This window comes from Myripristis murdjan, chromosome 16 (genome assembly GCF_902150065.1).
Source record: "Myripristis murdjan chromosome 16, fMyrMur1.1, whole genome shotgun sequence".
In the NCBI taxonomy this organism is placed as follows: domain Eukaryota; kingdom Metazoa; phylum Chordata; class Actinopteri; order Holocentriformes; family Holocentridae; genus Myripristis; species Myripristis murdjan.
The window spans coordinates 31,098,621-31,120,042 of record NC_043995.1 but is presented as its reverse complement, the minus strand read 5'-3'; the positions used below and the strand labels follow the sequence as shown (position 1 = coordinate 31,120,042).

General features: G+C 41.9%; 1 protein-coding gene across 1 annotated transcript in view; it reads right to left on the bottom strand.

The window, feature by feature from the left end:
• Positions 1-10,013, bottom strand: part of capn7 (calpain 7) — a 28,817-nt gene extending 18,804 nt beyond the window's left edge. Inside the window, exons 1-10 of the mRNA XM_030072495.1 lie at positions 9,682-10,013; positions 7,486-7,594; positions 5,088-5,245; positions 4,879-4,946; positions 4,002-4,241; positions 3,589-3,675; positions 2,794-2,920; positions 1,806-1,891; positions 1,504-1,597; positions 496-642 (exon numbers count right to left, since the gene is read on the bottom strand). Of these exons, the coding sequence (XP_029928355.1) occupies positions 496-642; positions 1,504-1,597; positions 1,806-1,891; positions 2,794-2,920; positions 3,589-3,675; positions 4,002-4,241; positions 4,879-4,946; positions 5,088-5,245; positions 7,486-7,594; positions 9,682-9,783 (1,218 nt within the window). The 5' untranslated portion in view covers positions 9,784-10,013. The remainder of the gene's footprint in view (positions 1-495; positions 643-1,503; positions 1,598-1,805; positions 1,892-2,793; positions 2,921-3,588; positions 3,676-4,001; positions 4,242-4,878; positions 4,947-5,087; positions 5,246-7,485; positions 7,595-9,681) is intronic.
• Positions 10,014-21,422: the final 11,409 nt, after the last annotated feature.

The following is a 21,422-nucleotide window of genomic DNA, read 5'->3' as shown; positions in this document are numbered from 1 at the left end:
GTCACGAGTCAAACGTGTATCAGGGGAAAAAAATATTTTCCACACTTTACCAAATTTTGTGCAATTATTACACTCACTTGAGGTGGATTTTGTGATGTGTGGATAAAGACATTATAATCATGTGGGAGGCATCTTCATGTATCCGGGTTGGGATTCCCAAAATTGTCACTCAACAGCCACATCTCCTCTCATACTGACTGAAGCATTTTGTCCTGCACTTCCTTCATATTTGAACATTTTTCATCTTCTCAAAACGTCACTTACAATGAACACAAAACCTGAATAAACACATCTCTCTCTCTCTCTCTCTCTCTCTCTCTCTCTCTCTCTCTCTCTCTCTCTCTCTCTCTCTCTCTCTCTCTCTCTCTCTCTCTCTCTCTCTCTCTCTCTCTCTCTCTCTCTCTCTCTCTCTCTCTCTCTCTCTCTCCTCTCTCTCTCTCTCTCTCTCTCTCTCTCTCTCTCTCTCTCTCTCTCTCTCTCTCTCTTCCCACCTACCGAGTTGGAGCCGGGGAAGTCGTAGCCTCCCATCACCTTCATGTAGGCCTTCTCTATGAGGGAGACCCACAGCTCGTTCCTGTTGCTGGAGTACGAGCACAGCAGCTCTCCGTTGCGATCCACCGGCAGGTAGTCGTCTATGATCACCTGTGCAGGGGGGCGGAGTCAGGTTGGCAATTCAACCAGTTCCAGTACAATTTAAAAACTCAAAAATGCCTTTTAAAATAAATTCCTACATCCCATACTGAACGGAAGAAGATCTGAATCTGAGAAGAGAATTTTTACTCTGCATTTTGAAATGAACTGAAATAAGACACAAATACACACTGAGTAACGAGTAATGATGGCCCAAATCTGAGCCTCTTTAAAATATTTTCCCGGATTTCTTTCAAAGGGGAAATCCAGAATCTGCTATTATTATTTTCTCCTCCATCTTTTCAGACTTCCAGTCAAAGCGTAGCTATGTTTTTTTCCAGGCTGCACACCCTCCTACAACACCTCTTTTGGAAACTTTCTTTTACATTATGATTTTTTTTTTTTTTTTTTAATATTAATATTCTGCACTTATTTTAACTTATTTTATCCCGTGTCTATTTCAATACCAATGTGTATTGCTGTCTGAGTGGAAGTGTGGTTGTTGTTTTTATGTTTTGATGAGCTACTGGATATTTGAATTTCCCTTTAGCGATGAATAAAGTTTGATCTATCTGTCTGTCTAATTCACTGAAATTAAAATATCTGAGGTGAAAAAAAAAAAAAAACATGCAGTTGCTGAATCTGTTTTCATTTTAGATCGACAATGGTTCATTTTAACGTTTCTCATGAGTTTCCAGAGGCAGCGAGTCGGAGGTGGATGCCCTTAAATTTGCATCAAGTAGCCTAGACCTTAACTTTATGCAAATGAGGAGGCGCCAATGTGACGCACCGTCTCTGGAAAGCCCTACAAGAATCCATCACTTTCAATATCTGACATGTTTAAGTGTGTGAGTCGGCTGATTTGTCTTTTACCTTCCTCGGTACTCCGTTGATGTGAAGTTTGACCATGTACTTCCCACACGGGTTGTACTCCGGCTCGCCTCGTCTGTTCTGAGGGTAGATGATGCTGCGACACACACACACACACACACACACATACACACACACACACACAAACACAAAGGTACACACACATAATCTAAGTCTGTCGGGTTGAATGGTCCAGATGCTGCGGCTGCTGAGTTTTGGATACATCTATCTGTTTGCTGATACGTCAGTCTAAGAAGGCCTACATCAGCCATCAATCATCACATCAAACTCTTGCGGCTGCATACCTGGTGATAAGTTTCTTGTTGTAGCGCCTCTCGTAGGCCGCGCTAATGGCTAGAGACGCCACGAAGGAACAGTCGGACACCACGGTCTGAACGCCGAGAGACAATCACATCGGTCATACATGTCAAAGTCAAATAAAACTGCTGTTAGTCCTCTGTACATGGCAGGGATACGAGTTAGGAGGACACGACCATATATATATAAAAAAAAAACTAAAAAAAACACAGGACTGCATGCACAGAAATACAGGTCAACAACTAATCATCAACTAATGCACAGAGAAATAACAAACTGAGTGAAAAGCAAAGAAAAGATCATGTCATCAGATTGATCAGGTTGAGTTTTACATCTGCAACTCATTTTTACCAAAAAAACATTTTATGCTTGCATCTTAATTATATTTGTCATCCATGTATTTGGTGTAATCCCAGGTAATATAGCTGATGGTAATAATTGGTAATAATTAGGGGGGGCTACTGTGATGCAAGATGTCAGGGCAGAAAAATTGGCCACTGTGGCCAATAAAATCCAGAAGTTTAACTCTAATTATCTTGACTTTGTTTGACTTGACTTTCACTCTAAATATGTTGACCTGATGGCTGGCAGAGTAGATTTGCAGTGCCGGGTTGGGGTTATCTGTGGTGAAGTGCTGCCATCTGCTGGCAAAAAATATAAATGTACACCTCCACATGTATGTTTCTAATTATTTAAAAAAAAAAAAAAAAAAACTCTTTTCTAATAATGATTTGCCATTACTATAAACTCTTAACATATCAAGATGCCCAGTCTTCCACTAAAAAACATAAGAGAACAAACCTAACGGAAAAAAACACCTGACTGATTTCCAAGTAACGTCAGCTGAGGTGTTAAACCGCACAACGGAGTGAAAAAAAAAACTCTCAAACTAACGTCAAAGCACCACCGCTACAAAACTGACAGAGACGACACAGCTGAAAGATTCGGTGGCTGGTTAGACTCTGCTGGTCGCACCTGTTTGATGCTGAAGCTGGACACAGACAGGATCATGGTGGGGTTATTGCAGATCTCGTCTGGCCTCACCCAGCGGGAGAAGATCGCTTTCTGCTTGGGCGACAGCGCCAGCTTCCCTGTTTTGTCCCTGATCAGGAGAGTCAACAACAACAGAGCGGGTCACAGAGGGTTCAGCACACTGCGATCAGACGGACAGACACTGAGCCCCGAGAAAATACAGAATGAACAAATAGTTACATCAACTATTGACTGACTGTTCAATATCAGTCAACTTTTGATCATTTAAATAAACAATACATTTTAAATGCTCTGCCTGCAGTGAAATGGCTGCTATGGGGGCCAACATCATCACACAGGAATCAAATGTGGCTCCTTGAATCCACAAGAGTCTCAGCTTTCCAGTCAAAGCCAACTGATGCAGCTCCAAGACTGTTTAGGCCCCAGTCTGCACACACACACCATTTTACAACAGGTGAAAATAAGTAACACACACACACGCATTTGTACTGTGTGCACAAAACTGCCAATGACAATCAATGGATTCCTTAGGTCTTCTTAGGTCTACTTTCATATAACACCAGTATCTTTACTTGAGCTGTAATACTGCCTGCTACAAACATTATTATATCAGTGCATATCAGTCAACATGTGCCGATACCAATATGACACCAATCTATCGCTATTCTATATCTCAGCAGCACTTATCCTAATTTGACTTTCATTAGAAATTACGTTAAACTTTGTATTATTGAACCGGAAATGTATAAAAATATCAAACAACAGGAAGAAACTCACGAGAAAGGGACAGGAAAGGCAAACCTCTCCTTCAGGTCCACACTCATGAAGGGAACATACGCTATGCCGTTGATTGTGGACGTACTCCTGCAGATGACAAAGAGATGGATTATTTGGTAAAACTTATTAATACCTTGGCTTATAATATAGAAAAAAACAAGGCCATACAGAGGTTCCTCCAACACAGCTGGAGGGGTGGTTATGTTTTCACCCCATCCCTTCTGTTTGGCTGTCTGTTTGTTTGCTAGCAGGAACAGATTTGCGTGAAACTGGTCATGAGTCAAGGACGCACAGATTAGCTTTTCACACCGACTGGCCAAAGGAGGTGTGACGGTGGGCGCGATGAACTTAACCCACAACTACGCGATTTGTGACTAAATAGAAACTATCAAATTGATTTTTGAACAACACACCTGAGCACCTCGATCTCCTCAGAGGTGTAGCGCTGGCCCTGAGGCTCGCTGGACTGGACCGCCCGGACCGGTTGAGGCTGCGGTCGGTCATGGAGGCTGAAGTCCGGCCCGAGGGGGAAGAACTGACGGACCGGACCTCCAGGAGTGCCACCGCCGCTGGGTTTGGTCCCAGAAGACCCCGTCCTGTCCTGAGGCTGGGCTGGAGTCAATTTGGACTGAGAATCTTTCAGGCCCTCTGCCCTGAAAAAACGTAATACAGTAGAGAGACAGGAGTTTATTTCAATGTAGGAGGTTTGGCAACAGAGAAATCATAACTTCAGGAAAAAATACATCTCCATGATGTCACAACTAAAGGAATTTTAAAAAATATATTTTTTTTCTTTTTCTTATTTGCAACAAAAGGGATGAAGCTCATAAGCAATTTTTTTAATTCAGGAAAGAAGCAAGTTGAGTTGAACTGAACTGAAAAAAAAAAAAAAAAAAAAAAAAAATCAGCACTTGTTTTGAAAGGATTCATTTTCCTTGGTCAATGGAAAGATGTGGACGCTGGGGAACAGGTATGCACCGATGTCACTGAGGTCCAAATAATGAATGACCAAAAATATCAATCATACCCAAACCACTAAAATCTGATTTAAAAAAAAAAACAACTCTCTTACTTGATCACTCATAACCAACGCATAAATGAGCCTACAGCTTCTCCTACAAATAACAGTCATGCACGGCTGCAGTCTATCAGTTTTTCTTTATAGCGTTTTTTTTGTAAACACACAAATACATTTCCATTTACAAATTAGGAAGCTGGAGAAGAGACACTAGCACAACTGAAAACAGGTTTATTTAGCTCACCCAGGTGCAAACACTCAGAAACACTCACCGATCCAAGGCCTGACGAGCGAGCTGCTTCAGCTTGGCCTGAAGCGCCTGGTCCGACGTCTCATTGGACTGTTGGGAAACAGAACGAGAAACCGGCGTGGACGTGAGTGTGAGGCGTGGGAGGAAAGATGAAGTGAATGTTAGTCAGTGTGACACAGAGGTGATGCCCCCAAGCCAGAGAACGAGGGGGAGAGAGAGACTGGGTCCTACCGTCTTGATGCACAGCTCCACAGCCTGCATGTACAGCTCAATGGCCTCGTCGTCGTTCCCCTTCTCATCTTCGTCGAAGGCCTGGGTGACCAGGAAGTGGGCGCGCTCCAGGTCCACCTGCTGCCGGGACTTCAGCGGGTCGCTCCTCTGCGCCTGGACTGGGGGCAAAGGTCAAGCCAAGGTTCAGAAGTTGCTTTGCTTGCTGGCAGAATCGATGTGATCCAGGCTTTCCCGTAACTGTGAGATCACATCTTCAAGCAGTGAGGAAGAACCTGAACGCCTCTGTTTACATGAGCCAGTTAAATTCTTTAATACAAGACTGCTCCGAATGCCACTGTTCACTGTGATTTCTCAATACTCATTCAAAATTGGATTCATAAATATGACTTGACTTTTGACTTTGTATTAATCATTTTGCCTCATGGATTCTTCTTCACCAACAATTACAAAACTTGTCTTGCCCCCATGGTGCCAAAGTCTGCCCACTTCCTCAGTCTGTTATTGTAAATCTAGTTTCATGTGACGCCAATATCTGCCCTTTAATCACGATATAAACACGATACTTATGTGAATTAATTGTTTTTCCCATCCCTACTGTATCGGCTAAGAATAAACCATAACCATAGAATAAACTCTAATAAACCAACCAAGCCAACTGGGGATACTCGAATAAATCTGTATGCAACGCTGCTTAAGTGTGTGTTCTACAGTAAACTTCATTTCTATGGCAATTTTCAAAGTGTGTTATAGTGTACGCCTCACACTGGTTAGGGATTCAGTGTCTTGCTCATGGACACTTTGACATGCTCTCTGGAGGAGACATAGATCGAGTCAGGACCAAACAAATACCAGATAGTCAAACAGTCTGCACTACAAATGTAAAAGTAAGAATAACCTGATGCAGGGCCATGTGTAGCTGTGGAGGTGATACTGATTTTGTGATTGGCTTTTATTTGGATATGCAGAACAAAATAAATTGAAAATTCTTTGACAACAGCAACTCGGTTCTGTTGATTATTCTGGGTGGATCGATTTTCATTGTAGACACATTTGCCTTGCTTTATAGGTTTCTTTTTATTTTTACTTTTGTGAAAGGAGGGATACCAACAACACTCACAAAAATCAACGCACGATTGCAAAAGAGTCTATTCAACACCTTTTGTTTTCCCCTCTCGGTGAAAGCAAATGAAAAAGTTTCCTTCGCCGTCTGTTTACAGCAGCGTTTACTTTCCATTTCACAGGAAACCAGCAGCACGTCAGCCTACAGTAAAGTGCATTACCACACCTAGTTCACTGGGAGACACACCCACTGGCTGCCCTGACAAACACACGGCCATGCTGTATGTGGTCGCATGCATACACACCCACTCTCTCTCTAGCACACACACACACAGCTCGTATGAGGAGAGCTGTCCCACAAGTCATGGAAGAAATGAGTCAGGAGGCAGACACAGTATTTCCTAAAGCTCGTTCAATAACAAGGCCTCAACATCGCCTTCGCCTGCTGATCATTAAAACCTCACCAAGGCAGAACGGAGGAGAATGTTTCGCATGTCTCCAGGAGTTTCCCAACATTTACACAGTGGCAGAGGCCTCCGAGGTGCCGGAAACATTAGAAAGACGCCCTGAAATTATCATCTGGGCTCATGCTTACAGTGCCATCATCCCAAACTGTGAGAGAAATATCCAAATGTTTTTGAGAGCCACTGGTGGAGCAAAGTTTGGAGTGAGAAGCTGGAAGAATCTGGATAGGGAAAACACACTCTCCAATTAATCTACAGTGGCCAACAGTATTAGATCGTGTTTGTTTATACATAGCAGCTGGGAATGAATTTTACTGAATACATATCAGAATCAGAATCAGAAGCCTTTACTGTCATTGTAAACAAAAGCATACAAAAGCATACAACGAAATTCAAAATGCTCCTCCTGCTGGTGTGTTTAGAATGTTAACATTTAAATACAATAAGATAAAAATAAGTATATTTCAATAGATAAAATAGTGCAAAATAAAGTAAAATAAGAAAGTAAATTTTAAAAAAGTAAAATAAGCATAGTGCAGTGTACAATAGTGCATTGTGGATGTAAACAAGTTATTTTCACTTTGAATTCAGTTTCACGGGAAGTCAGCTTATTGCACATGTTCGGTTATATGAAGCGAGGAAGCCGCCAAGGAGTGGCAGGACAGCCTAGCCACCAGAGAGGCCATCTCAAAACACAGGTTTGATCCCCAGAGTGTGTCCTGTCTTTGTAGACTTATCTTTGAGCGAGACACTGAAACGTTACCCCCGTTCTGCTCAATCACCGTCAGTCTCTCTGGACAGCCACGCCGGCTGAATACAGGAAAACTGAAATATCACACTGGATCCTGTTTGTGTGCGGTGTAAGGTGAACTCACCTGCATTGTGGAGGGCCTGGACCCGGTCCAGGTATTCGTTCACTTTGTCCTGGATTCCCTCCAGTTTGGACCCTGCCATGCCGGCATAGATAAGGGCCTGGGCTGCTTCCTGCAACAGAGAATCCCAGAGGAAGCAGAGCCTTTACAATCCAAGGAGGGAGGTAACAGGTTAACAGAGGTGGGGAAGAAAAAAACATTCTCCTAAGTATCCTGATACATTTTTTATCTCTTTTTTTTTATTACAGAATGAATCAAATTGGTATCATATGAAACTAGACCACCTTAGGAATCCGCTGGTATCATGCAAGTCGACGAGGGGATTAAATATCACTCCAAGTTGGGTTAAATTTATGTAAGGCCATCCCTTGACCTCTGACCTCCAGATGTGTGAATGAAAATGGGTTCTCTGGGCAGCCACGGCTCTCCCCTTTGCAGACACGCCCACCTTCTACTAATCCCATGCAGTTTGGGCCACGAAGCCTGCAGTCCACATGTGTTCTTGTGGCCTGTTGTAAAATGGTGTGTGTGTGCAGACTGGGGCCTAAACAGTCTTGGAGCTGCATCAGTTGGCTTTGACTGGAAAGCTGAGACTCTTGTGGATTCAATGAGCCACATTGATTCCTGTGTGATGATGTTGGCCCCCATAGCAGCCATTTCACTGCAGGCAGAGCATTTTGTCAAACTGGAAAATGACCTGTAGTGACCTCTAGGAGAATCACAGCCTCATCAAACTTTACACACACAAACTAGAGGAGGATTCAAAACACAAGAATCACAATAAAGTATAATAATAAAAAAAAATCGCAATACATATCGGAAGATAGGCATCTCATCCCATCCCTAAAAGTTACATTTTCTTGCCTTACTGTAACTACATACTTTGTGTGTGTGTGTGTGTGTGTGTGTGTGTGTGTGTGTCTTATACGTTAATACAGCTAAAAAAAAAATAAAAGCCAAAAGATCAAACTGATCCCAAAGAAACACCGATGTGTATAGGACATTGCAAACATATGATCATGTTAGTTTTATGAATGGTTGTTCTATTTTTATGTTTTGTTTTATGTTTTTATGTTTTATGTTTTTATACTTTTTGTTTTATGTTTTTACACTTTGTATGTTTTATGTTTTTTTTTTTACATTTTTATGTATCTACGTTTTCTTTTTATGATTTTATGTTTCTTCTATGTTCTGATGTCTTTTATCCCTATTAGTCCAGTAATTTTAGGCCAAAATTGGGGTCAACCTAGGACAAATTGCAAGAGAAGCAAACTCAACTGATTTTGTATCCTCAGTTTGTCCTGAGTGAGGGGAAAAAAGTCCCAGGAAATCCCATTGGTGGAAAGTTTTGAAAATCACCTATTTATGACCACATATTACCAAAAAACACTGTTTTTAACACACAGGGGACAGGGGTTCAAAATTTTACTTTCAGATATCACTATAAAAATTCACAAGTTGATTGCACACACAAAGACAAGAAAAAAAGTCAATTACAAGTTCTTTGAATTATTCTGTTTACACATGCATGTTACACATTATCTGATTTGATATGCGCTAATAAGGAATATCAGGAATAAATGCCAGAACAGACATTTAAACAGTAAATTAAAAGGTTACTATATATACAGTAACCTTTTAATTCACTGTTATGTAGTAACCTTTTAATTCAAGGTTACTATACTATAAATATGTGGTCATAAATAGGTGATTTTCAAAACTTTCCACCAATGGGATTCCTTGGGACTTTTTTTCCCCTCATTCAGGACAAACTGAGGATACAAAATCAGTTGAGTTTGCTTCTCTTGCAATTTGTCCTAGGTTTCATAAAATGACTGGACTATATGTACAGCACTTTGATCAACCTGGTTGTTTTAAGTGTGCTTTATAAATAAATTTGGATTGGATTGGATTATGAAAATCCAATGATGTTAATCAGGTAGTAAGAGTCTTTAAACACTGATAAGGGTTAAGTCAAACTTCAGCAAGGCAGTTGTACTTGAGCAAGGGGTGTGTGTGTGTGTGTGTGTGTGTGTGTGTGTGTCTCAGCAAGCCATAAAGCGAAAGCACACGGCAGGTGGTGAGAGATGAGCACCAGAGAAAGCGAAATGTCAACTTAGTTGTGTCTGAGCTAGCCGTGGCTGCTAACGCTAACAGGTCGCTGTTCGCACCTGTCGGGGAAAGTCTCCGCTCACCTACCTTGTAATAAAACACGGCCTCGTTGTACTTCCCATTCTGGTCGTAGGTCACAGCCGTTTTGGCAAATTTGACGGCGTCGTGCTCCAGAGCCGTGCAATCCATAACCGACTAACTTGTCCAAGTTAGCCAGCTAGCAGGGCGACGTCAGCCGAATCAAAGACGTTTATCTCTCAGCCGCGACGGAAAACAGTTTCATTAAATCTCACATTTCATATTGATTCTAACCGCGAACCGTGTCTGAAAATCTGTGGTTAATTTCCGCCCTGTTGGAGGTAAACCTGCCGCCGTTTGACAGATGACAACTAGCGGATATCACAACAACAACAACCATGTCGCTTCCGGGAGTGGCCCGCGCAGCCGCAGTACGGACCGTGTCAGTACAGTAACATGCTGCATTCATGAGGAAAAAAAAAAGGGACATAAGGGCTTCCAACTTTTACTGTCCTGCTGGTTGTCGAGCAGATTTTCTAAAAGGTACACGCCGCTACAGCTCACCGGCACCCAAACCTTCTCAGATTCCTACAGAGTGCAGTGTGTCTTATCATATTAAAAAAAACAAAAACAAAAACCTGAACCCGCTGTCTGTCCTTTCTCCTTAGACAAACCAAAAAAGGACAAACAGAAAAATAAGTTTGAAGTTTATTTCGGCCAAAAATAGCAACAGGGATACAGAGTCCATACTAGCACATTAAGTGAGATTTGACTAATGACTATCAAATAAAATAAATATACATGTTTAATAAATAACAAATGAAAGGCCGAAACAGGAATAGACGGAAGCCAAAGGCTTATTTTAGCCTATCCTTTATCCTCTCAAATAAGGTGGATTCTAGTGCTGGGCGATATGACCAAAAATTCATATCACGGTATAAATTGCATCCCTCAAGGTAACGGTATATATCCCGGTATAAATGTTGCAGTGTAAAACTTATCATGGAAGTGTTTCTAAATGGGTTTTTTAGACCCTTTTAGACCCTAAATTGATTTAAAAAACAATAACAACAACAAAAAAAACAAAGATATAATCTAATTTTTTGAGCATTTATTGTCCAAAGAACAAGAGAGGTACAGATTTAGAAGTACAAAAATTCTCACAAAAATAAAGTGAATATTGTAAACAGTTCTCTTGTGCAAAAAGTGTCACAGAACATTTGGTTTAATATTTAAAATTAGCTGCAAACATAAACACTGAACTTTGGTTCCTCTACTCCAAAGTGCAAAATTTTGGACTAGAGGACTTTGGGGGGTTACGACGGATCTTTTGTAGCACAGAGGAGATACGTTGCTCAAACACTCGGTATGTAGTATTATGAGTTGTAGAACATAATAAATTATCTTGCAGGAGTAGATGTTTACCAGTAAGCTTGACTCCAATAATTTAACAATATGTTAAATTATTATTTGTTTTAAAAATGCAAATTACTTATCAAACAGACCTAACAATTCAACTACCAATGAATGAGCAGGAGTATGCCTGTGATAACACAGATTGAATATGAAAAATAAGCCGAAGTGATACCTCTTCTCTAAATAGACAAGCTAAGCCAGTGTGCTGCTGTTAGCCAGTGAAACTACAGCAGAGTGGCACCTCTTCGCTTTGTTTCACAATCTATGTCAGTGCGCTGCTGTAGCCTCGAAAGTTTCTCTGCCTTTTGGCTCGTGCGGTGCCGGTGCGGTTGTTATTATGTCAAATTCCGAGTTAAAAATAGATTCCGTTTTATTTGGCTAATTCCGCGATTCCGTTCGCAATTCCGTGATCGATAAGATACCACGGTAGAGCACAAATCTCTACCATGGCTCAATTTATATCGTTTCTACCATCATACCGTGTATACCGCGCAGCACTAGTGGATTCCCCTGTGTGTGAGTCTTTCTGCAATGTCTGTACTGTCCCTTATTGCAATTTTTCTACTTTGTATTTATTTATTTATTTTGCTGATTTTTACACGCTTGAACTTTGCACTAAGAATGTCACGTTCAATTTGTTGTATATGTACAATGACAAAGATATTGAAATCTATTATGGTATTTTTGTCTGATAAATGAGACTTACTAGGAGATGTGTTGATGTTGATGTTATCAGTGTATGTTACCTCTTAATGAAGTCCAAAAAAAAAAAATAAAAATAAAAAAATAAAAAAAATGGTGATGATGATGATGATGATGATGATGGGGAGAAAGAGATTAAAAAAAAATGGATAGCACCATAGGCGGCGCTAAGGCATCGGGAATGGGGAAGCTAAAAAAAAAACTAAAAAAAAAACATTACACTCAAAATTACAATAATATTTCATATACTGTAGGCTAGACTGATATTATTGCTGATGTCGTCAAACTGAGATGGCGCAGCAGAATAATTCATTCATTCTTTACACAGATTAATACTCATTATACTGTAGTAGCCCATATTAATTAATTAAGTAATTTCCTACCTTAATGGAGCAGCATCCGTTGCGGGGATTTTGCGTCGTAGCAATCAACAATCTCCTCAGGTTGAATCCTCTTGGTTATGTCGCTCTCGATGTAGAGCAGTGAAAGAGAGGAAAGTCTCTCCTGGCCCATTGTTGTTCTCATCCAGTTCCTGACCCGGCGCATTGCTGAGAAGGACCGTTCACATGTCGCTGTCCCCACTGGAAGCGAGAGTGCCAACTTAAGCACTTTGGTGAAGTTTGGGTAAAATCCGGTCAAAGCAGCGGCTCTGAGATTTTCTAGAGTTACATCACGCATCACGCTCATTTTTACCATGACCATTTCGGCGTGAGCAAGATCCGCATTGATGGAGAGGGTGGAAGAATACTGCTTAATCAATCCTGAGGCACCATCAGCATCACACTTTAAGACAGCATCTACACTTTTTGCAATTTGCATTGCTTCCGAACCGTTTGTTACATGCTCCAACAAGCGTATCGATGACCGGATAAAAGAGGTGTTTAGCCCATCTGTCTTTGGGGCTCTCTGGACCAGGGGATTCGGGCTCCCTTTGCCCCAGCGTGCTCCCCACAAGTGCAGAGGTTAACGTAACTGGCATTAGTGCAGGGCGCTTGTGTCGGGGCTCCTCTTCTGTGACAGAAATGTCACTAGACTCACAGAAAGTGAGTACCTCCTTCCACATCCCCTCCCAGTTGTTTCTCATTTCTTCAAGCCCCTGTATGGTGGCCTGTAGAACACTGGAAACCTGAGCAAGTGTGGTGTCTGTTTTCTGAAGGGCCTGAGATGCGCAGGGCATGAGAGAACCCAATCAAGCACACACAGAACTGTAGTCCTCCCATGCTGTGAAGCAGACCCGAAGCCTCTGTAAATCTGCGGTATGGTGGTACAGAAAACTCAGCAAGGACTGTCATGATGGGCTTGAAAGAGTTTTTCACAGCTGACAAGTTATGCCACCTGCAGGCCCATCGTGTGTCACTCAAGGCAGATAGGTCCGCTTTCACTCCCAGCTGTTTTTGCATCTGTAGAAAGGCATGGTGAGTTCCCGGCTGACCGAAAAAAGTGTACAGGCTTTCCATGACACAGAACAAACCAGAGGCCACTCGGTTGACTTTGCACGCTTCAATTAACACCAGATTCAGCTTGTGTGCCATGCAGTGGATATAGACTGCGTTGGGGTGATCTTGGCGCATCTGCTGCTGCACTCCGTTAACTTTCCCAGCCATAACGGCGGCACCGTCATAACATTGCGCAACCACAGGAAGTTTAGAAATTCCGCGTTCATCCAGGAACCGTTTAATTTGCCCATGTATTGCTTCTGCATCAGTCTGTTCAGAGCAGTCCACAAATCCAAGGAAACGCTCTTGTATTTCCATATTATGTGTGTAGCGAACGCAAACGGTCATTTGTTCGGATTTGAAGCTTCGAGCTTCATCAACCATGAGAGTGAAAAAACCATTCCCCTCAGTCTCTTTGATGATTCCTCTAATCACCATTCCAGAAGCTATTTCTATGAACTTGTTTTGGGTGTCATGACTTGTGAGAGATGTCGTTTTCTGGTGCATCATACAAAATGACGCATCTCGCTTCGCACGGAAGCTGCACATTTCCAAAAAGTTCCCACGGTTGCTTGAGCCTTCAGTCTCATCGTGTCCGGTGTGTGGAGAGCGGGAGCCGTCGAAGCCGGTGTGTGGAGGGCCGGAGCCGTCGAAGCCGGGAACTTCTTCATTGTTGGTTTTGACATTAAAAAAATTTCTAATGTCCGTGACCACCTTATCGGTTGGGTATCTTCTTTTCATTTTTGCAAAACAGCGCGGTAGGTAGCTGGGCTGTAACTAGCTTCCTTTTTACTCGCTCTGTAGCCTAAAGGAAATAGCCTAACGCTGTACAGAAATGGCGCAGGTAGCCGAACAAATATCTACGGAAGCCCTAACGGGACATACATTTTCCTGTGATAACGAGATAATTCCTCCGAAAACGGAGGACTAAAATTTATGTATGTATGTCCCTTTAGGGCTTCCATAAATATCTGCCACATATATCAATATTAAAAAACAAATAAATAAATAAACAGTACCTTAAAATGTGTGTGTTTTGATGTCTAACTTAAAAAAAAATAAATAAATAAAACAGAACAAAATAAATATATTTTTTAAATTTTTTTTATTTTTTATTTTAGTGACAATTTTGGGGAAGCTAAGTTTCCCCTAGCCTCTTAATAGCGCCGCCTATGGATAGCACCTTTCAAACAAGAAATGATGCTCAAATCGCTTTACAGTGCAGAAATGACATGAACCAAGTCCTTCACATGTAAAAAAATAGAACTAATACAACTAATGAACATAAACATGGGGACAGAGTGCCGTAAGTAATGTAGCATAAGACAGAAAAACAGTATCTATCTTAATAATGTCATAATGTCCTCAGTAATGTATCATTTAACAACAAGGAAGGAGACAAAAATCATTGACAGTACTGTCACACTTCACTTTACAAACTGGGCAATAGATAGATAGATAGATAGAGAGCATTCAGAGAGTATTCAGATCCCCTTCACTTTTTTTTTTTTTACTTTTGTTATGTTGCAGCCTGATACTACAATCGTTTAGTTCATTTTTTCTCTCATTTATCTACACTCAGTATCCCATAATGACAAAGTGAAAACAGAATTTTAGAAATGTTTGTCTAATTTATTAAATGTCTAATTTATTAAAAAGGAAAAACTGAAATATCACACTAAGATAAGTATTCAGAGCGTTTGCAACAACACGTGAAATGTAGCTCAGATGCCTCCCATTTCTCTTGATGGTTGCTGAGATGTTTCTACACCTTGATTAGAGTCCACCTGTGGTTAATTAAATTGATTGGACTTAATTTGGGAAGGCACACACCTCTCTATAGAAGGCCTCACAGCTGACAATTCATATCACAGTAAAGACCATGAAGTCAAAGGAGCTGCCTGCAGAGCTCAGAGACAGGATTGTTGATCTGGGGAAGGCTTTCTGCTGCACTGAAGGTTCCCAAGAGCACAGCCCATAATTCTCAAATAGAAGACGTTTGGCACAACCAGGACTCTTCCAAGAGCTGGTCGCCCAGCCAAACTGAGCAACGGTGGAGTGCCTTAGTAAGAAAGGTTACCAAGAACCCGATGGTCACTCTGACTGAGCTCCAGAGATCCTGTGTGAAAATGGGACAAAGTTCCAGAAGGACACCCATCACTGCGGCCCTCCACTGATCTGGGCTTTGTGGCGGAGTGGCTGGACGGAAGCCTCTCCTCGGTGCAAAACACATGAAAGCCGCTTGAAGTTTGCAAAAAAGCACCTGAAGGGCTCTCAGACTGCCTTCATTTCACAGATCCATCGGTTTTTGCCCACACATTCCTCGGCTCTCCATCCCTCAGGTGAGCTCCTTTGGACAGAAGCTGCACAGTCTGTGCTGTCATAAGGCCGATGGATCCAGTAGCTGATGGAAGACGATGATGGTTAGAAAACTGTTGACTGATTTTATGACTCATGGTGCTTAGAAATGTGTCTTACCTTTCAGTCAGATCACTTCCATCGACCCACTTCCAGACCCCACTTGTTCTTCTCAAGCCAATCCAGTAGCTGTATGGTCTTCTGGGAGTGGACCCATAGCTGATTCCACGGATGAATTCCTGGTGAATAATCAGAGATGTTTCAGTACCACATTCAAATGGACACATTGCGACTTTTGGACTCTTTTTTTACTGTTTCAAGCTCAGTTTGTGACATCGACGCTCCTCTCTGTTCCTGTCATGTTCCCTTTACCTGCTCCTGTCCATTTTCTATCACAACCAAATCTGCATTCCTCTGCCTGCAGTCTTCTCCAGCTTCTTCCCAGGTTTTCTTTTCATAGTAATTATTTGTTGTTATAACCAGATAACAGCTGGAATTGGACGGGGAGAGAAGCCAGCCCCTCTGACAAGGATTACACCGTCTCTCTGAGAGAAATCAGAGAGACAAATCAAAAAACATTATTATTGATTTGTGATTTCAGTATTATCACTACAATCATGATATCATTGTTGTGACCATGCTGAAGTGGTTTTCAGATTACCTTCCTTGTCCCCTGTTTTGGGGCAGTAGGCATCAAGTATCCTCTGTGTCCGAGTCAAGCTGAGCTCAGTCCTCTCTCTCCTCAGTTTCTCCACTTGTCTCTCTAAGGCGCTCTTCTCCATCTGCAGCTGCTGACTTTCTGAAGTCAGGATGCTGTTGTTTTGTCTCAGGTCACTAATGAGGACCGTCTGATCACTGAGAACCCTCCTCAAGCTGTCATTGGCTGAGCTGAGGCACAGTACGTTCTGATTGGCTGCTGCTGCAGCTGTCTGGTTTTCTCTCAGCTTGGCCATATTGTCAGAAATGAGAGAGGTAACTGCAGAGAAGGACACAGAAACACCTCGGCTGTCAAATCAGCCACAAAATAGGAGTCTGTTGTTCTGTCACTGTGGAACATGGTATTACAAATCATTTCAGTTCAACTGGCCTTCACAAAAAAGTTATTATCACTTTTGATGCTACGAGTCCAGCCTCACTTTATTTTACAGAGTAAAGCTGACAGGACTGCATCTAAATATTAATTAGGACAACATGTCCTGTCTATGTGACAGAATAAATGTTGGGTCAATACTCACAATAGAAACGAAGGGCCATGATGACTAAGAATATCAGCCAACACACCAATACCAGTGGAAAAGACGGAGAGAAGGAGGGAGTCTTCTCATCTAGCAGAGACAGAGTCCAGTCAGATCACCTGAACAGCTGATAGAAAACACTTTCATGTGTCATAATTGTTTTTTTTTCGCATTAAACCCACATCCTTTGAAAAATACTACATATTGTGTCCAACTCTTAGCATTACCCCAAATATCATCTTTTTTATAGAATCATAATCATAATTATAATCATAATCATGTGGATTTCAAAATTTACCTGAAAAGTTTGGATTTTTGTCAGCAGTACGTTCCACTGCATGAACAGAGTCCTCCCCTTCCTCAGTTGTCTCTGACAAATCATACATGATGAAAAACTGAACATCAGAACAATGTACAGGGAAAATACATCAGCAACATAATAAAATAATAATGGTAGTAGTATTTGTTGTACTTTGGTAACTTCATTATTCAAACACGGAAACATCTGCATCACAGAATCAGTCAGATTCGTGGTAAATCATCTGGTTTTGTGTTCAAGATGAGAACTTGTGCAGATTAGGTGTAGAGAGCGCCTTACCTGCAGACAAATAAACATCAGGATTTTTGAAAAGAACAGCCTGCGTGTTTGGTTTTCTGTTCATCCTGCTCACATCAGAGGGATCGCCAACAGTCTGATAGGAAGCTTGCAAGTTAATTATTTATGTTGAGAGTGTGCCAGTGTGTTATTTCTCACGGAAACTGCTCAGTTATTTTTCACTTCTGCTTTGAGGTTTGGACAGTCCTGTTCAGGTGAAGCAGTTGACCTCATTTCAGAAGTTTCTCTAAAGTGGTTAAACCTTGTCACTACATGTCCTCCTTTTTTGCCTGAAGGTCTCACTCTTCTCTCTCATCATGACCTAGAATCTGTTCTAGACTTTGAAAGGTTTGGTGCTGCTCACAAGTCACAGTGAGAAAAGTGAAAAGCTGAAACTTGCTTAACAAGCGCAGTGCAGAGAAGTCTAACGCCTCAACTATGATTTTAATGCCAAAAATGGAGCGAACTCAGAGGGAAATTATGCACTCATCCTTAACAATCATATATCTGCTTATGTGTATCATTAAAATCATGTAGCCACTTTTATTCTATATTAATGTATGTTCTGTGTTTGCATTTTGTTATGCGAGCTTGTGCCAGTGTGTAGTTCAGTGTGTGTGGTTCAGTGTGTGTGTGTGTGTTGGTGTGCAGTGTGTAAAGGGGGGGACTTTCCCCACGACCTTTGAATTAACCAACACTGAACAATAAATAATTCCATGACACACCGAAACGTCTCAAATTAATGTATCACCGCAAGTTTGGCCATCATGGTCAAGGGAACTGTAACCGGATGCACAATCTCTCCCATCCTCTTCGTCATGGGGATGAACCTCCTCATAAAAGCTGCTGGGAAAGAAGCCCGAGGATCAGTGATGGAATTGGGCATTCAACAGCCCCCAACAAGAGGTTACATGGATGATATCTCTGTAATGACCACGACCCATGTGGAGGCGAGATGGGTGCTAACAGTTCTGGACCACATGGCAACGTGGGCCAGAATGAAGTTTGTAGAAAATCCTCCCACCTGCCCAGGTAATGGTGGGCGGGACCCACACACATCAGCCAAACAGACCTCACCTGAGGTGTTAAAAGCTTCAATCAGGCATTGCTCTGCCTCTTTCCACTGTTGTTGAAGCATGCTGCCTGGTTGTGGAGCTGCAAATTTCCTGTTGATTGTTCATCTTGATGCATTGTCTGAGTGAGTTCATGCTGGTTATTTATATGCTGAAAAATAAGTATTTCAATAGATTCATTCCTATATTGTTGGTGATTTATTATTGCTCTAATTTGTTTGTAGCTGTTGAATCATCATCACGACCATCTGTACAACAATCAACTTTATTAAAGAAGAGAATAAGTATTGAAAGGCTCTCCTCTGGTCCTCATATTTTGACTGATATGCCGATGTAGAAGCTCAGTGTGCAACCCAGCCAATAGCAATCAAGTTTTTACAAAGTTTAAGCCCAAGAAATCTCGGAGCATGGTGATCCGAAAAGGTAAACTGATGAACAGGTTCAGGCAGCAAGTGCAAGGAGAAGTGTTTCCATCAGCTGAGGAGAATCCTATAAAGTGCCTTGGAAAGTGGTTTCACAACTTGGTAACTGAACAACATCATCAGTACAGAGAAGCAAACAGAGGAGTGGTTGAGGGAGTCGAAAAGTCAGGGCTCCCTGGAAAATTCAAAGCATGGCTTTACCAACATGGACTCATGTGGCTGTTGACAGTGTATGAAGTCTCTTTCACGTGTATAGAAGGAGTGGAAAGAATGATCAGTAAGTACCTCCAAAAGTGTCTGGGAATCCCTCCATGTGTTGCATCAGTAGGCCTCTAGATAAGATCAGGACAGCCCCAACCCCCCTTGCCATCTGTGGTGGAGGAATTCAAGGTAGCAAAGTGCAGAGTCTTAATGACATACAGAGACTCCCAGGATGAACAAGTCAGACATGCAGGCATCACCACCAGATCAGGATGCAAGTGGACAGCTGACGCATCTGTTGCACAAGCAGAGAGCAAATTGAGGCTACGTGACATCATAGGAACACCATGCACAGGAAGACAGGGTCTCAGAACTCCCCATGTCCAGCAGTGGAGTATGGCAGAACCCAGGGAAAGAAAAGCAATGGTCCAGGAGGAAAATATGGAACCTTGAAGAGGAAGGTCGAAGGTCAAGGGCAGTGGAACTAGCATCCCAGGGAGCCTGGACCAAATAGGACCTTCCTAAGAGAAAGATTACATGGGCAGATCTATGGAAGCTGAAACCATTCTGCATCTCCTTCCTGCTGCAATCAGTGTTTGACACTCTCAGCTCTAACAAACTTGTATAAGTGGGACATGAGAGGGAACCCCCTGTGTAAGCTTTGTAGGGAGAAGGGCACCATGGCACACATCCTGTCAGGGTGTAAAACAGCACTGCCCCAGGGGAGGTACACATGGCACAATGGCAAGGTGCTCATGACACTGGCTAACACCCTGGAGCAGCAGAGATGCAAGAAACATTTACCTCCCCTTTTGTTTCTTTGAACAAAAATCCAAAAGTGTGCCTTCATGTAAGCTGCTTTCTTTCTTATCCCTTATTTCAAATGATTACTGTGGCCAGAGCGGAATGTTTGGCACATTGTGGTAAAAATTTAATTACAGTAAAAATAAACTCATACACACGTAGAATATGGTAAGAATTCAGCAGGTTTACTTGCAGAGATGTTGAACACAGTGATCAGGTTGGGAGGTTACAGATTACATTTTAACATGATAACAGTGATGTGATCACAGGAAAAGACACTTCTTCACTAAATCAACAAAATAAACATTGTCATTAGAATACAAACTGCTTCAGACAATGTTGGCTGATGCTGATTGTGTTGGAAATGATGTGAATGACAGTATTTCAAGTACAGCTCTGCAATAAAATGCTCTTTTACAGTAAATGATTATGCAAAGAAAACCAAGCAATTTTAAGTGAAACTCTCCATGTTTTGTTGAGTATGAGCAATCCAGCTGATTTCTCTACAGGTGGATTCAATAATCACAACACACTCAGCGATGTCTAAACAGACAAAGCCTTCATTTCACAGATCCATTTGTTTTTGTTAGCACAGTTCTCAGCTCTCCATCCCTTGGGTGAGTTCTCCTGGACAGAAGCTGCACAGTCCTTGTTGTCATAATGTTGATATATCCAGTAGCTGATGGAAGAACATGATGGTTAGAAAACTGTTGACAGATTTTATGACTTATGATGTTTAAAAATGTGTCTTACCTTTCAGTCAGATCACTTCCATCGACCCACTTCCAGACCCCACTTGTTCTTCTCAAGCCAATCCAGTAGCCGTACAAACTCCTTTCACTGATTTTACAGATAAATTCCTGATGAATAATCAGAGATGTTTCAGTACCACATTCAAATGAACACATTGTGACTTTTGGACTCTTTTAAAAAGAGTACTGTTTACTGTTTCAAGCTCAGTTTGTGACATCGATGCTCCTCTCTGTTCCTGTCATGTTCCCTTTACCTGCTCCTGTCCATTTTCTATCACAACCAAATCTGCATTCCTCTGCCTGCAGTCTTCTGCAGCTTCTTCCCAGGTTTTCCAGTCACTATATGTACTGTGTACAACCAGATAACAGCTGGACTTGGACGGGGAGAGAAGCCAGCCCTCCTGACAAGGATTACACCGTCTCTCTGAGAGAAATAAGAGAGACAAATCAACAAACATGATTATTGATTTGTGATTTCAGTATTATCACTATAATCATAATACCATTTTTGTGACCATGCTGAAGTGTTTTTCAGATTGCCTTCCTTGTCTCCTGTTTTGGGGCAGTAGGCATCAAGGATCCTCTGTGTCCGAGGCAAGCTGAGCTCAGTCCTCTCTCTCCTCAGCTTCTCCACTTGTCTCTCTAAGGCGCTCTTCTCCATCTGCAGCTGCTGACTTTCTGAAGTCAGGATGCTGTTGTTTTGTCTCAGGTCACCAATGAGGACCATCTGATCGCTGAGAACCCTCCTCAAGCTGTCATTGGCTGAGCTGAGGCACAGTATGTTCTGATTGGCTGCTGCTGCAGCTGTCTGGTTTT